This window comes from Cyprinodon tularosa, unplaced genomic scaffold, assembly GCF_016077235.1.
Source record: "Cyprinodon tularosa strain WSP-4 unplaced genomic scaffold, ASM1607723v1 ctg719, whole genome shotgun sequence".
Lineage (NCBI taxonomy): Eukaryota > Metazoa > Chordata > Actinopteri > Cyprinodontiformes > Cyprinodontidae > Cyprinodon > Cyprinodon tularosa.
In genome coordinates, this window is record NW_024039473.1 from 290,001 (window position 1) to 306,868 (window position 16,868).

Consider the following 16,868-nt stretch of genomic DNA (forward strand, 5'->3'; position numbering starts at 1 on the left):
CTTCAAAAGTCTGTTTTTCATCACAAACGGCTCCAGATATTTCTATTAGCGTAACACTTCCACTGGGGGGGATTTACCATCAGGCAATACTAGGCAGTTACCTGGGGCCCCAAGTTCCTGAGGGTCCCATAAAACTCTGTTTACATGTATGATTAATATAACTTGTCCTCATTTGTGCACATTTTCATTAAAATCCTTTGACTAAAATGCCATCAGAAAGCCTTATAATTATAAGTGTGACTTTGGAGACATCTAAAAGCAGCAAACTCTGCTCTCCAGAGCGAGTAGATTGGTAACCCCGCCTCCTGCTCTCCTCTATCTTGTCTGCTGTCATGATTCATGCAGCTATTATTTCATCTAAATAAAAAATGGAGAACAGATAAGCAGATCCATCAAAGTGACTTCTGTACACATTAGTGAACAATAGAGAGAAGGGTGGAGAGGACCCCCCCCCCTGAGGCGATACTATGGAGGGCAGGACATGCTGTAGTCAGACAGCAGATGTCCTAACTTGCACCTGAACAGTAGCTATGCCAAAATATGAGGCTACAGGCAGTTCAAAGCAGATGTAAAACCGGACGGGTTTTAGAAAAGAATGAAATTTAAAGGGTCTTCACTATAATTTAAGCAAATGATATCAATGTGGTCCTGCCCAACTGTTCCTAAGGTCTCTGTCCTGTTTTCAGGCTGTGACTGTAACAACCACGCCCAGCGCTGTTACTTTGACCCAGGGGTGTATGAGGCCAGTGGGAGGCGGAGTGGAGGAGTGTGCGAGGGTTGCCAGCACCACACCACAGGGCCAAAGTGTGAGCGGTGTGCCCCAGGCTACCAGCCCAACCCCCGCAGCCGAATGGATCGTCCCGATGCATGCATTCGTAAGTAGAGAAATCTGAAAAAATGAGAGCAAGACCAAGCAGTGTTTCCTTCACAACCTTCCATGCCCTCCAGGCTGCATCTGCAGTGCAGAGGGGACGGTGAACGGCGCCCAGTGTGAAGACAGCACAGGCTCCTGTCAGTGCAAGGCTAATGTGGAGGGCCCCCGCTGTGACCGCTGCAAGAGAGGTTTCTATGGCCTGAGCTCATCCGACCCTCTGGGCTGCAAACGTGAGTCATCCAACACTTTGTTTGGGGTTTTATTCCCATACAGATTTATTTTTATTTCCAGGATTAACCGTAGTTTTCCAAGCTTCAAATAGAGCGGTTAACTATTATTTATCTCCATTTCATTCCTAAATTTGTCCTGACTTTTTCAGGAGATTAAACTCATAGTGGAGGATTTTAATAAATTTTTGAAAAGACCCACCTTCTCCACTTTAAAAAAAAAAAATGCACATGCACAACCCTGTACCCGCCCCCGAGAGGGAACGCCACTGAAAGGCGTATGAGCGTGCAGGAGCCCACTTCTCCTCCTGAACGCTCTGTTTAAAAGTTGCTGTTTGAATCGATCATACAAACTTACTTTCCCAAAGAAGATTTGCAAATTTTCCACTATGACAGACTCACCTCTGGTAAGTGAAGATGGGCATGAGCACGTAGGATGGCCTTAGGTTAACATATCACCAGAATGATTGACAATTAGGAAGACCACTTATAGAATATAGAAAATAGAGTATCCTCCACTAGAGCTTTAACCCAAAGATCATCCATTATTTTCTCCATTATTTCTCTCAAATGTTCATAAATCTGTGTTTGTAAGCAACTCTCCTGTTAGGTTTAAACACCAAACACCTTATTCAGCAACCTGCACAAAGAATGACACAGAGAATTTAGTATATTTTACTTGCAAGGAGAGGGGATCAGAAACTGCATTCAGTTACAACTTCAAACCCACTCTGAAGCAGTATCTGCTCTCCAAGCCCTTTATTGAAAAAACGCCCTGATTACAATGTGGTTTCAACCGCTAAAGGGGGAGGGAACAGAACCCAGTTGAAACCAGAATTTTCGTACAACATCATACAACATCAGAGGATAAGGAGAACCCCTCTCCTTATCTAGTTGCACAGTTCTCCATTCTCCTCCACACCCTTAACGACATCTGTTAACAGCAGTCGCAGTCAACATCCCTCCTGCACAGACTTAAAAAACATTAATGACACAGCAAACAAAACTAAATGTTTTAACACTCTTTGTAATATGAGTAAGATAGAGATAACAAAATGTGTAAGTATAATATGATTAAAGTAATATGATTAAAGTAGAATAACTTATGTTCAATTAATTAACCCAACATTTCCCTCCTGTTTATTCACTTTAAGCTATTTATTTTATCATTCAATAGTTACTTCTTTTCAGATTTTCAACTAAGAAATCATTCTTTTTTCTTTTTTTAGCTGTAAAGGGTACACTCAGAGGTACTTTAAACTGGTGGGTTATTGTCGTTGGGATTAGGATAAAAGTCAGGAAAGTGTAAAGAGAATTCATCCTCTTCGCTGTCTTCATCATCCGATAGGTGTTCCTCAGTGGACATAAGGGCATACATTTCTGTTTTAATGGGTTGTATTGCAGTGGTAATTAGTCTATTTAGCAGCACTCTAATACATGGAATACAACAACATCCACATAAGGTCAGGATGGCGGCAAATATAGCTACAGACATCAAAATAGAAAGTACCAGTTGTTTGTATTTACCAAAAATGTCTCCAGATCCATCCCACATTTTTGTGTCAACTCCAGAATGGTCTTTCATTTTGCTGTTAAGAGAGCGAAGGCCTTCAAGGGCCTTTGTGAGGCTGCCATCTGCAGCGGTGTTGTTGGGAATAAAGGTGCAACACTGATCTCCAAAAATAGAGCACACACCACCTTTTTCAGCTAACAACATGTCAACAGCAATACGGTTCTGGAAAGCCATCAGAGAGGTAGCTGACAATTGTTCATGGATGGCGGAGAAGCCTTGTTCTGTTTTATTTCCCAGCCTCTGGACGTTATAATGGATGTAGTTGATCCTGTCTACATTTTTATTTATAGTACACCACCAGCATAAGAAAGATTCAAATCCTGCAGAAACTTGATTCACTAGTTTATACTCATCAGGAACACCTCTGGGTACTCCAATACTGTCAATATAAGTAGGGTCATCTGGACTCCACGCATTTTCAGATGCCCTCCTTCTTCTAGTATGCCATGTGTGAGGTAAAATACTGTTTACAGTCGTTAACAATTCATCCATTGTGAGTGAAGTAATAGAAACAGGTAAAATCAAGGTGACTGCAGCACACAATCCAGTGGTGTTGCATGGAAGTCTGTCAAACAATCTGTCATCTCCACACCACCACCAGATGTCGCTGCGGGATTGAGGTTTAAAAAAGGTGGATACCAGTAAAATACTTGCACATTGTTTTTCATTTAGTGTACCCAATTTTGGGCCCACTCCGGTCCTGTTTACACAGGTGAAATTTGCCACAGCCACTTTCTTCAAAAAGATTGGTTTTTTCTTCTCATCTGTGGTCAGGGGATAGATCTTATCCCAATAGGTGCAATTATCAGTTGGAACTGTATAATTCATTATATTTAGAAGACATTGAGGAGTTATGGTGGCAGGAACCACACGTAACAGCGGTCTGGCTCCCATACACACAAGACAATCAGTGGACACTGTTTTAGCTGCTTGTTCTGCCATTAAAAGCCAGTTGTTTGTTTGCCCAGAGATTCCAGTGGTGACTTGAAACAATTCATCCGTTTTAAGCGGGTCATTAATATTTTGAATTTTTATCTGTTCACCTTGGGCAGAAGTAAGAATCCCTTGTATCTCATTTTCTTCTTGTGTAACATTTGCAGAGCACAGATACAATGTCCAACATGGATCGGTTTCACTAGACCGTGCACATAGAAATGAGGAAGAACAGCCTTCCTTCTCAAGGGGTTCTGCTGTGGAGTTTATTGTCATAGTGAAAACTTTGGAGGCATGGTTAACAGTGAACCCTGATATTCTACTCATCCATTTCTTAGCTAAAGATGTCCATCCATATGATCCCTTTTTCCACTGTCCAGTGGTTCTAAATACGTCTCCCCAACTCTTTTGAGTTCTTTGAACTACACGGGGATATAGGTAGAAATCATAACCTCGCCAATCTCCCGGGTCAATTTTAAATCTTTGCGAGAATGTTTGAAAAGGAATAGTCACTACACTGATTACTCTAGTAGAGTTATAGCAGAGATAGACGTCCCTTTTACAAATAGCTGGCTCATGGGGCCAACAAGAATCCTTGCCCTGAGTGAGAGCTAAAAACAAAACTAATATGAAAAGTTGCAACATCATCTAGGTTCAAACTTCAAAAAGTTTCCTATGGGTAATCTTTTACACAGTGGTCTACTTCCTATGACCTCTCGGCAGAGTTGTGTACAATCATCACCAGTTTGAGACGGTTGTATACTAAAAATACAACCCCCTTTGTACGATGGACTTCCTCTGAAGGTCGGTGAAGGAGACCAAATGCGTATTCTATAACAGGTACCACAGTAGAATTACTAGAGTGCTAAGCAGTATGGTAAGGTTCCACAGAATAATTAAGAAAGTGATTTTACTTATTACTCATCTGATCTAACTATCACTTTCTTGCAATCCATTTAGAAAACAAATCTATTATAACCAAACAGAATTGAAAGGATAAATAGGTTTAGGGAAAGCACCTTTTTTAGGTCTTAAATTGCCTTGAAGATTATGTTTAGCACATATTAGACATGCTTTACAAAAGTTTTTTGCATAAAATATAAATCCATATGCTGTATAATGATGCTCAATGCTCAATCAATCCTACAATCCCCCCGTTTGAGACATGAGTGAAATCATGACTCAATATAGCAGCTCTTCAAAGAAATTTTTTTTTTTTGGGAAAGGGGGGTTTATGTTCTGGTCACTATAGGGCCTAGGATTTTATGATGTTTGGTGATTAAAATGTTTTGTTTCGTTGAATGTCATCCCCTTCCCCCTGTTTTTAATAAAAAAATGTTATGTTTAATGCAATGTTACGATAAAATTTAGGAAAACAATAACAATTATTTCGAAAAACGATCATCTATCGTTTTTTTCTTTCGTTTAATTGGTTAGCCAAATTCTGTAAAAAAGATTACTAATGACTTTAAAAACCAGGTAAACCAAAACATTTCCTCCTAAGAGCCCCTGACAGAAAAAAAAACTTATTAATCTTTTTTGCAAAATGTTTATAAATTTTTTTTCAGTTTTTGGGTTGTTAGACCCAAGGGGTTATCTGTGGAGAAAGCCAGTTTTTTACATGTAAAATTTTTTTGTTAAAGTCCTATAACCCTTTTTAATTGAGAAAACACAAAAATTTTTTTTCGAATATGCAAATAAACAAGAATTTGATTATTTTTCCCCAAGATAAAATAATGGATGGGGGCAACCAAAAGATAACAAACAGCCCAGATGTTCAATTTCAAGTGAAGTTTTTTATTTTTAAAAAAGCATAGTAGGTTTTAAAAATATAAGGGGGGGGTTTTAAACTTGACGATTCTATAATTCAGAAAAAAGTACTGTTTTTTCCGTCTGCCCCTCAGTTGTTAAAAATAAAACATTTCAAAGTGGAAAAAGTTAATTCCATTCCCAACCTAATTCCAAAAGTAAAAAGACTAGGGGGCCCCGGGTTATTTGTAGAAAAAAGGTCTTTTTTTTTAAACTAAATTTTCCATACGAGTCTTCAAGGAAAAATGTTGGATTAAAACACCAGACCAAAATGCCCACCAGGGATGGGTGCCCAGCCCCTGCTAAAACAAACATAGAGACCCCCCTAAGAGGTTAACTGGGCATTAAATAAAGTCAGGAGACACCCGGGGAGAGTCCTTCAGGGGCTCTCAACCACAAAGTGGATTTCCCGCCAGCCCCTTTTAAAAGACCCTTAGCTAATCGACTATGACAGTCTCAGGTCCTTGGCCACACCCGAATTTGTTGTTTAACTTGTTCTGCATTTCACCACTGTCCCACGAAAACGTTGGGGTGCTATTACATTTTTATTAATCAACAACCCTTTTTTGTCATTTAATTATGTTTTTGATAAAAAATGTTTGGCTAAAATGCCTCAGAAGGGTGAAATAAGAGGGAAAAAAGGGAAAAAAAACAGAGGGGACAAAACTAGAAAAAAAAATGAATGTCATTTATTAACATTTCTCTATCTGTAGAATAGGATGTTTTAAGGGTTTTTTGTCAGGGGGGGGGCCCCTCCCATCCATGCCCAGGGCCCCCCAAATTTCCCAAATCCGCCCCCGTATAGACCCTCATGAAGGAAAAAATGTTTTTCACTGGGCCCCCGACCCGCCAAAGGATTGGGACTAAATTTAAAAGGAAACACTAATTTCAGGTTTGGGTTCAGGGGCTGGCTGTGGGGAGATTAAGCCTCCCCCCATATCTTTTGACCAAGCCCCCACAGGTCCCCCAGAATGGGTAACCCTTGTGGAGGTGCTGGGCATAGGAGAATAAGCCGGTAGATTCTCAACTTTAGGAGCTGGCAAGACTGGGGCTGAAGCAGAAGCAGCAGCAGCACCAAGTTCATTTGGGTCTTGCTGTAAAGCTGCTTGTGCAGCTGCTTGTGCTTGCTGTAATAATGCTGAATATGGACCTACAGGTAAATCATCTTTACGATGGGTATGTGCAAGGGTATGGGTTCTTTTATTGTGGTTCTGCAGGCTCCTGTATCACACAAAATTTAACAGGAGTGCCCTGGACCATCAGAACTATTTCTGGTCTATAACATTTCTTTAAAAAAAAAATCTTCTAGGTTTAAGACATCCATATTTTCACCCTCTATCTCTCTAATAGAAAATGGTTGATCATCTAGTCATGCTGAGCTTCCTGCTTTTGTGGTTTACTTTGACAGTGTCTAGCTATGTGGCCTTTTTTTCCACATGACCAACACGCTCTGGAATTATCAGTTGAGCGTGATCCAAAATCTCTTCCCTTTCCACGGCCTCGGCCCCTACCTCTGGACTGCTGATAAAACACAGTGTCCTCTTCCTCCTGATAAAACACAGTGGATTCTTTATTGTGATTCTTTTTACTTTTTATGACTTTCTCTGCATGCAGGGCGTGGTTTATATACTTTTGGAGTGTTGCACCACTCATCTCTATGTGGTGACGATTTACCCATTCTTGAATTACACATTCTTCCACATCCTTCTTTGGAGAGGGAATTCCTTCTACTGCTTTTCTTTGTCTCTCCTCCCTCTCTCTGTTAGCTCTGCACTCTCCCTCTTCTCTCTGTCCTGCCAATTTCATCCAGACCATGGTTTGCATGTAACCTTCTTTTGCCATCAAAGTGTCTTTATTTTTGCTTTTTGTTTTTATTTTTTGCTGCAATTCCTTTATGTTTGTGGTGCTCAATTTACCATTAAAACCGTAGTTTTTTATCCAGTAACACAACGGCTCTGCCGCCAATGGGTCATCATTTTCGACTGCTTTCCAATCTTTGCACTGGAGTTTCTCTAATAACTTCTGTTTTTCTTTACTTTGCCCCTTTCCCATTTTGAACTAAATTTGGGCCCAGTGGGTTTTCAACACCTGTCGTGTTCTAAACACTGGGGCTTCAGACAAGATGGTGATCAACGACTTTTTGTGGTAAAACTCACTTCAACCCTTACAGGTGGAGTTTTCTTGTCTACAAACATCCACAAAAGCTCACCATTTAACCCTTGTCTTTTTGGTATGAAATACAGATATCTAGTGATATCTATATTTCCTTACACACGCACACACACACACACACACACTCACTGCGCAGTTAACTTTTACTTTATTTCTGTTTACTTATTTTAAACACAGAGGACGCCGCCATCCTATGCAGAATTTAACTAGTTTACAACTCGGGGAGCCTGCCCTTACAAACTAGGGGAGCCTGCCCTCCCGCGGACTTTAACTGTTTTAAAATTTCTATTTTACCTGATAGAGTCTAGAATTGTCAGTGTTTTAGTACAAAAGGGGGACCTCGTTACCCCATGCGGAATTTAACTATTTAAGATAGAGGACACCGCCGACCTTCACGAGGTTTAAACTGTTTGCAAAGGGGAATCTCGTGACCCCACGCTGAGAGGACTTCAAAAGGGGAATCTCGTGACCCCACGCCCTTCACTTCGATCTTTTTTTCTTTTTTTTTATATTATTATATTTTTATAAATTTTTTATATTTTATATATTTTTCTTCCAATAATTCACTCACTCCTTATTAAAAGAAAAACTACTCACAATTCTCTGCGTCCTCGAAATGCTTCAACCGTCGGACCCCAGCTTGTAAGGGAGAGACCAGTCCCGTAAAGGGTCTCTTTGCTGCGGCCGCAGGCTTATCTGGGTCTCACTCACCTGCTGGGGGTCGTCGGGTATCTTGCAATCCGGCTCGAAGGACCAATTAATGTTAGGTTTAAACACCAAACATTTTATGCAGTAACCTGTACAAAGAATGACACAGAGAATTTAGTATATTTTACTTGCAAGGAGAGGGGATCAGAAACTGCATTCAGTTACAACTTCAAACCCACTCTGAAGCAGTATCTGCTCTCCAAGCCCTTTATTGAAAAAACGCCCTGATTACAATGTGGTTTCAACCGCTAAAGGGGGAGGGAACAGAACCCAGTTGAAACCAGAATTTTCGTACAACATCATACAACATCATAGGATAAGGAGAACCCCTCTCCTTATCTAGTTGCACAGTTCTCCATTCTCCTCCACACCCTTAACGACATCTGTTAACAGCAGTCGCAGTCAACATCCCTCCTGCACAGACTTAAAAAACATTAATGACACAGCAAACAAAACTAAATGTTTTAACACTCTTTGTAATATGAGTAAGATAGAGATAACAAAATGTGTAAGTATAATATGATTAAAGTAATATGATTAAAGTAGAATAACTTATGTTCAATTAATTAACCCAACATCTCCTTAAATTGAACATTTTACAGCTAAAGTAAGATGGAGATAGTTATACACAGGTGAAGGAATGAAAATGTCAAACAAACAACGAAAAAGTGTTTTGATCACAAAGCAGAATGAGTGACATGGAGTGTAAAATGCTTCCCTTCTTCACCGGAGCAGCAACTTTCACCATCTGCACCATTTGATCATCATTTTTATTACTAAGTCCAAATCCGAGGAAGGGTGTTTCTTAGATAGTGTACTTGGAGAAGGAAACATGTTTAGTAGTGATGTTATGAGATGAGCCGAGGCTTCGAGGCGTGTGTCGAGTAATGGAGGGGGCGTTTCCACGATGCGCCTGTCGAGGCGTGATTCATTTAGAGGAGGGGCCAAAATTGATGACGTCTGAGGCCTCGCTACCGTGAAACCATGTGACCGCTTCGGTAAGCGGTTCTGGAAGCGCAAGAATTTTGAAAGGAATCTAAACAGCCTCAGTGTTCAGTCAAGATGTGGGAGTTTGGAGGAGAGCTGCTGTCAGCTGGATAAAGTTTGGATAGATTCTAAGAATAGATTGGTTGTTTTTCCAACCAATCTAGTTGCTTAAAGCTAATTTGGTTAGAATAAACAATGTAATGATCAAAATCTGAGCAAACCACCAGACAAAGCCAGTGTTAAGTAGTATTTTCTCCAAGATCAGGCTATCTACATGAGTGGCGTCCTCTGTAAGTGACAGACTCCCACTCTAGAGGTTGATGGTTCAAGACTTGTCTCTCTCTTTTGAAAGTTGCGATTAAACTTAATTATTTTGGCTGATGAGACTAATTTGCATTGTTTTGCCCGAGTAAAAATATAGATTGGGTAAATTAGGTTGGTGTAGTCAAAAGATTGGTTGAAAACAACTTCCAACCTGATTAAAACCAAAAAACGTGGAAAAACTATCATGTTTGAATAAAAATGACTAACACCTTTCATTTGGCTCATCATTACCCAATTTGTACAAACACTGTCATTGTCTGCTTGAGTTTATTTCACTAAAATGGCAGAAAAACGGTTCACCTTAAATGATTGCTCTAAGAAATTTTACACAAAAAAAAAAAAAATTAAAAATTTTATTATTTTATTATACACACCAACCATCAAGGGAACTTAAAAGGGGAAAAAAAGAAAAACAATTGCAAAAAAAAAAATCACAGATTTTATTACAAACTGTAGTTCTGCTGTCCACCAGCAGGTGGTGACATGTTCACATGAAGCCTCATGAACTGTGGGGATCGTTGAAGCAATTTGGCCAAACGGTTCAATGAGGCTTCATCTCACCATCACTAATGTTTAGGCATTAACAGAATTTATTCCAGTCATGTTTAAGAAAATCGAATTTCAGAGGAAAGATCTCACCTTCTAATCCAGGCCCTTTTTCATCCTGAGCTGCAGAACCAGCTTCTTCATGCTTTCTAATGTTAGCCAGGAGGTGTCTCACCCAAAGTTCCCAGTCAGCATTCGCCCGTCAGCATCACCATATAAGGTGATGCCAGACCCACTCTGGTTCTCAGATGCCAACAGAAGGATGTTCATTTGACTGACTTACACAGAAACAGAACAGATTAACACTTATTTAAAACCAAATATTCAATAAAAAGAGATTAATCTGCAACAGCACATATGGTCCTTTGTCTATTATTTCCTTAAAGGAATAGTACACCCAAAACATGATTAGCCTTCATTTTCTACTCCCCCCATGCTGAACAACACTCTGGAGTACTTTTTTGATATCTCAAATGCATCTGGAGATCTGGGAGGCTTCTTGCTGTCTGCTGACATTCAAATAATGGAGGTCTATGGCGCCCGAGACAGAAAGGTCCATAAAAGTCCACAAAAAACGTGTCAATATTCCTCCATACTGCTCGTCCAATGTATTCCAAGTGTCCTGAGTGGGTAGCGTCCATAATTTACTCGAAACGAAGTCATTTAGAATGTTTTTAGAGCATAAACAGTAGTGTATAGGACTTCCTGAAAGCGCGTTCACGAGTCTACGGAAACCGCGGCAGACCAAACCAGATGAAAGTGCGCATTCAGCGTCTGCTCTGCCGATAATGCAAGCGTAGAAGAAGAAATGTGCTGTTTACCTGTGCAAAGAAAGAAACAACGAAAGAAAAATGTCTGAGGACTTCAGTGTTGAGGAAGAGCATGAGTTCTTTGCCGAGCTGAATGCGCACTTTCATCTGGTTTGGTCTGCCGCGGTTTCCGTAGACTCGTGAATGCGCTTTTAGGAAATCCTATACACTACTGTTTATGCTCTAAAAACATTCTAAATGACTTCGTTTCGAGTAAATTCTGGATGCTACCCACTCAGGACACTTGGAATACATTGGACGAGCAGTATGGAGGAATATTGACACGTTTTTTGTGGACTTTTATGGACCTTTCTGCCTCGGGCGCCATAGACCTCCATTATTTGAATGTCAGCAGACAGCAAGAAGCCTCCCAGATCTCCAGATGCATTTGAGATATCAAAAAAGTACTCCAGAGTGTTGTTCAGCATGGGGGTGAGTAGAAAATGAAGGCTAATCATGTTTTGGGTGTACTATTCCTTTAAACTCTCTTAAAAAAAAAGAATGACATCCCATAGTTATTCCACATTCCAAAAAAATAAATAAATAAAAACAATCCACTGGACTTTTTCTAAGTCTGAAGACAGTTTCGTTTCCAATTCAGAAAACTTTCTCAATTCAACATTTCTGGAGTAGTGTGGATCTACAGGCTTTATAAAGTTGCTTTCTTGCTTGGAAAACATGTAAATTAAACGGAAAGAACAGGTCCACCCCTCTGTGATGAGGAGTCGTTAGGGTCGTTCTTGGTCTGACCCCCTACATGAAAATTAGGGTTGAGATGATAGCAGGAAGGAATCAACTCTACTGCTGCATTGTAAGTTTTTGAGAGCTGAAACCACAGTGCTCCACAAATGCTGCGGCTCATTCAGACACAACTTTAAAGCTAAGCCATGCTGACTTTCTCATAGCCATCCCTGAGAAACGCTCTGACTTCAGAGCCTGTTCTTATCCATCACCTGGAAGTTTAAAAAATACTCTAAGCATTTTCTTCCCATGAATAATCTTACCCAGAGAACAGAAGTGGACAGTTAGAAGATCTGAGTTGTAGCTGAATGATAACGACACAAGATTTTTTTTCTTTTTAAGATCACTTTGTGGCTTGATTTGCTCCTCCTGATATCTTCTGTCCTTTTAAAGGAGTCAAATAGTCAGTATTTTAAATATAGGGTCCTTCTGAAATGATCTTTAAATTCATGTTAACTCTTTATAGGGCACTCGGTGAAATACTTTGAAGATCAACATTTCAAGCCAATAGTGTTTCTGGAATCCAGGACAACACCTTGTTACTTCTGTAACGTTAAAAAATATAGATATTTTGATGGCAAAATTCATCTTAATGTAATAACAAGAAAGCACACTTTCCCTAATATATTAATATTGTTCATTTTATTTCTATAGCGCCAATTTATAACACATCATCTCAAGGCACTTTATAGTTCAAACAGTTCATAAAGTTAAATTGATTCAAATTTTCTAAGGAAAACCAGCTGATTGCATCGACTCATTGACTCTTCAGCAATCCCTCACACTAAGCATGCTTGTAGCGACAGTGGAGAGGAAAAACTCCCTTTGAACAGGAAGAAACCTCCAGCAGAACCAGGCTCAGTGTGAGCGGCCATCTGCTGAGGCCCACTGGGGTTCAAGGAGACAGAAGCAGACATAGAAAAAGAAGCATAGATACAAAAGGCAACTGTCAACCAGCTCCACAGGCGGCCCCGTCCAGGAAACACACAGCCAGGCAGACGAGCTCCGAGCCAGCTCCCATGTCAGAGGATGAAGAGAGCACATCCAGTTAGTCACAGTCAGAGAAACAGGACTGCACTGGAAAAACATCCATATTGAACATATATAAACAAAGGCACAGGAAAAGTGCCGATATAAAAAGAAACACATTCGTTTTGGTACAACATAGCCTTAGAGCATTAATGCTGATACACACATTTTTTTAATTTTGTAACTTAGCTTATCAACTTTTTAACTTTACTTTTGAACTTTTCACATAGCTTTTTACCTTTTTGTCTTGACTTGTTAACTTTTTTCCAACTTAATTCCCAGTAGGCAATATATCATCCAAGGGCTCATCTAATTGGTCAAATGCCAAAATGAAATTGTTCTAACCTTCTTCTCACCGGCTCTGCAGAGTGCTCCTGTTCTCCAGTCGGCTCCCTGTCCGTTTTGTGTGACCCTGTGACCGGGATGTGTCCCTGTCGCCCCCATTTCCATGGCCTGACCTGTGACGAGTGTTCAGAGGGCTACTGGAGACCACCGCAGTCAAAGCGCTGTGAACCCTGTGGCTGTGACCCCACCTGGTCGATCAGTGACACCTGTGACCCGGTAGGACCTGCACTGCCGACAGACTTACTGTAGAAAAGGCGTCTTGTCCAATGAGTGTCACAAAGCTTTTAGAAACACATTTCAATTTAGAAAAAAAGACTTGAATTTAATCAGCTTTTTAGCATTAAAGGATTTAGCAGGGGTCCAAATACACACAATTAGTTTATTAGAATAAATTTGGTGGAAAACAGAAAATTGCCAGAAGTATAAATGTTAGCGTCTGCTTAGGACTAACTGTAAGAAAAACATGTTTCACCTTTTATCACCTGGAAGGACACTAGAACACTGTCGGTTTGTTTGTTTGCAGAAGACAGGCCGGTGTGAATGCAGAGCAGGCTTTGGAGGAAGAACATGCACTGAATGCGCAGACAACACATATGGATCCCCTCTGTCTGGGTGCCGACGTGAGTCTCCTTCTCTTAAGGCTGATATCAGTCCGTCAAGATCCGTTCGGGGGTTTCTAGGCTTCTTTGATCAAAGCTTTTTTTCTGGTACTTCATTAAAAATGACTCCTCTGATCCAGGCCAGACATTTATGGAAACAGGAGGATGCCAACTTTAGATTACTGCTAAATTCAGACGGCAAGAAGCAGGAGCAGCAAAAACGTGCGTGCTGCTTCATTTTTGATGCATGTACAAGTTTAGTTCTGATGCGCGGCTGAAGCATCTTTGCTGCTCTAGCTGTGGTCTGATGCGTGGTGGGCGGAGCTACCCTATCCTTTCTCTGCCTGGAACAATGGCGGCTATATTAGCTGTGATCAGCGGGTAGAAAGTAGTTAGAATCTATGTTGAAGTGAGAAAGTCCTCCTGAAAACATGGTCTGTGCAGTCAGTTCATCCAGATTACCATCCTGCCTTCAAAGATTATTTCTCTGTGGGAGCCTATGTGCGTCAACCATCGACTTTGCATGCAGACCCGGCTGCAGAAAGAAATCAAAGGGGGGGGCACACTTTTTCCAGCAATAATTTGATTTACTCCAAGCTTAACACTAGCTTTGTGACCATTCATTCAGTAAAATAAATCTCAAATCTTTATAAAAACATTTATTAAAATTATTTTAAAATCTTTTAAGAATAATTTGCTGAATTAGAAATCAGCATTTGTTTTATTCTTAGTGTTAGAAAAAAATGTGTCCTGACAGGTTTTCTGAACCATGTTCTAATGTCTCCCCCAGCTGCTGGTAGAAACAATATTTTTTACAATCATTCAGAAACTGGATACGTGTTACATCTGTATTTTGTATTTTATTGAACATTGTTATTGATAAAATTTTAGGTACAATTAGGTCCAGATTAAATAGTCACAGATCCACAAAATATAAAAAATAAGCAATAGTGTAGTGCTGTGGCCATTCAAATAACTCAAAAGTTAACTCCTAGTTTGAATCAGAGTCTTTCAAAGTGAACTATTTAGAAATCTGACTGCGGGTTATAAAGTCTGACCTCATAAAACACAGAAATGTGTAACTTTGAGCTTAAACCATTCAGTCAGGGGCATTATTCAGGTTTAAATGTTCTGTGCTCATTTGACTTTTTATTTTTTTTAAGAGACACAGATTACCCTGCAGGAGAAAGAGAAAGCCTGCAATATATAATATTTACACTGGGAAACAAACAGCATTAAGACTTTCATATATCTTATTAGCCCTTTTTAGATGAGCTTTGTAGTGAAATACGTTTGCTTTAGGAAATGTAAAGCTGATGTATTTGCTAACCTTTTCTGTGTAAATTCAAGCTGGACCCAGTCCAGGCACATAGATCACATATATGCTGGACTGACTATATTGCACCTGAAACTCTATTGTCAACATTTGTATAACTGACAGAATGAGAGAGGAATAATATAAAGCTAACTACGCTGAGTTAAACGGAAAAAAAAAGAAAAAAGACAGCTGCCAGTCCAGGGTGGGCACGGGCACCTCCGTGGGCGGGCACGGCCCCACAATGCCCGCCCATGCCGCCGGGTCTGTTTGCATGTTAACTAGCTGCTTCTGCTGCCTCTGCTGCTTGAGGTCTGAACGTAGCATAACAGGAAACATTGCAGATGGATCAGTGGATTAAATGTGCAGATTTGGTAAATTCTGAAAACAAGCATTTAAACTCAAACTGGCAGTGTCCAGATTCAGAGATGGAGAGGGAGGGATGATTTCTTGTAGATTTAATAATGATGTTGATAGTATAGAAGTAAATTAGGGATGCAGGATATAATGGGCCCCCTATCGGTATCGGCCTTAAAACTGAATATCGGACATCGGCCACCCCACCGATATTTAACCCGATATTTGATCAGCTTCTGAGTTTCTAAAGTCTAAAAAAAAATAAAATACTATTTCTTCTTCTTCCCCAAAAACTTCTTTTTTACAGACTTAAAAACTTCTAAAGACGAGGGAAAAAATATTGATCCATTAAAATATCCCACTATCTTCATATGCTGATATATTGCCATTTAAAAACACCATATCAATCTCTTTTACTAATGAAATATTGCTATATGTCATCGTTATGCTACGAAATCCCCCGAAAATTCACCAAATGTTGCCATATTTTTATATGTTGATATATTGACGCGGTATCGATCTATTTTACTAACAAAATCTCACAAGAATTTGCAAAATATCACGAGAGTTTGTAACAGAACGATGAAATTTCACCAGATTTTGAAAGTAAAATAGATCAATACCGCGTTTTTAAAAATTCAATTCAATTCAATTCAGTTTATTTATATAGCGCCAAATTCACAACACATGTCATCTCAAGGCACTTTCCAGTTCAACCAGATCATACAGTCAAATTGATACAAAGTTTTCTATCTAAGGAAAACCAGTTGATTGCATTGACTCATTGACTCAAATACAATCCCCCACACTAAGCATGCTTGTAGCGACAGTGGAGAGGAAAAACTCCCTTTTAACAGGAAGAAACCTCCAGCAGAACCAGGCTCAGTGTGAGCGGCCATCTGCCGAGGCCCACTGGGGTTCAAGGAGACAGAAGCAGAGTAATCCTGAAGGTTATTAGAAAGTGGTCAGAGAGGACAGGGTTGTGAGGAAATACTGTTATTTCTTCACATTCTATGCCGTATGTCAGCACAAGATCCAAAGTATGAAGATGAGAATGCGTGGGACTATTCACATTTTGAACAAAGCCAATAGTGTCTAAGATAGCATTAAAGGCTGCTCTTAAGCTATCGCCTTCAATGTCAGCATGGATGTTAAAATCTCCCACTATGATGACCCTGTCAGTATTTAATACCAAATCAGAAAGGAACTCTGAAAACTCATCTAAAAATTCAGAGTAAGGACCTGGTGGACGATACAAAGTTACAAAAAGAAGAGGTTTTCTTGCCTTGAAATTTGGATCAGGGAAATTAAGGGTTAAATGTTCAAAAGAGTTGTAGGAATTAATTGTTTTGGGAGTAATCAGTAAGTCAGACTGGAAGATTGTTGCTACTCCTCCTCCTCGCCCAGAACTTCTGGGGATGTGAAAATTTAAATAGCTTGAAGGAGTTGAAAAAATCTATTTGATATCAGCATATGAAAATATATTTGAGTATATTATTTTTCAAAGTGTCAGAAATGGA

The 16,868-nt window shown here is 39.8% G+C and overlaps 1 protein-coding gene across 1 annotated transcript in view; it reads left to right on the forward strand.

Annotated features, from left to right (window-relative positions):
- The window catches only part of si:ch1073-15f12.3 (laminin subunit beta-3), a 47,780-nt gene that overhangs the window by 16,712 nt on the left and 14,200 nt on the right, over nucleotides 1-16,868 (forward strand). Inside the window, exons 10-13 of the mRNA XM_038269064.1 lie at nucleotides 687-875; nucleotides 949-1,104; nucleotides 13,100-13,293; nucleotides 13,601-13,697. Of these exons, the coding sequence (XP_038124992.1) occupies nucleotides 687-875; nucleotides 949-1,104; nucleotides 13,100-13,293; nucleotides 13,601-13,697 (636 nt within the window). The remainder of the gene's footprint in view (nucleotides 1-686; nucleotides 876-948; nucleotides 1,105-13,099; nucleotides 13,294-13,600; nucleotides 13,698-16,868) is intronic.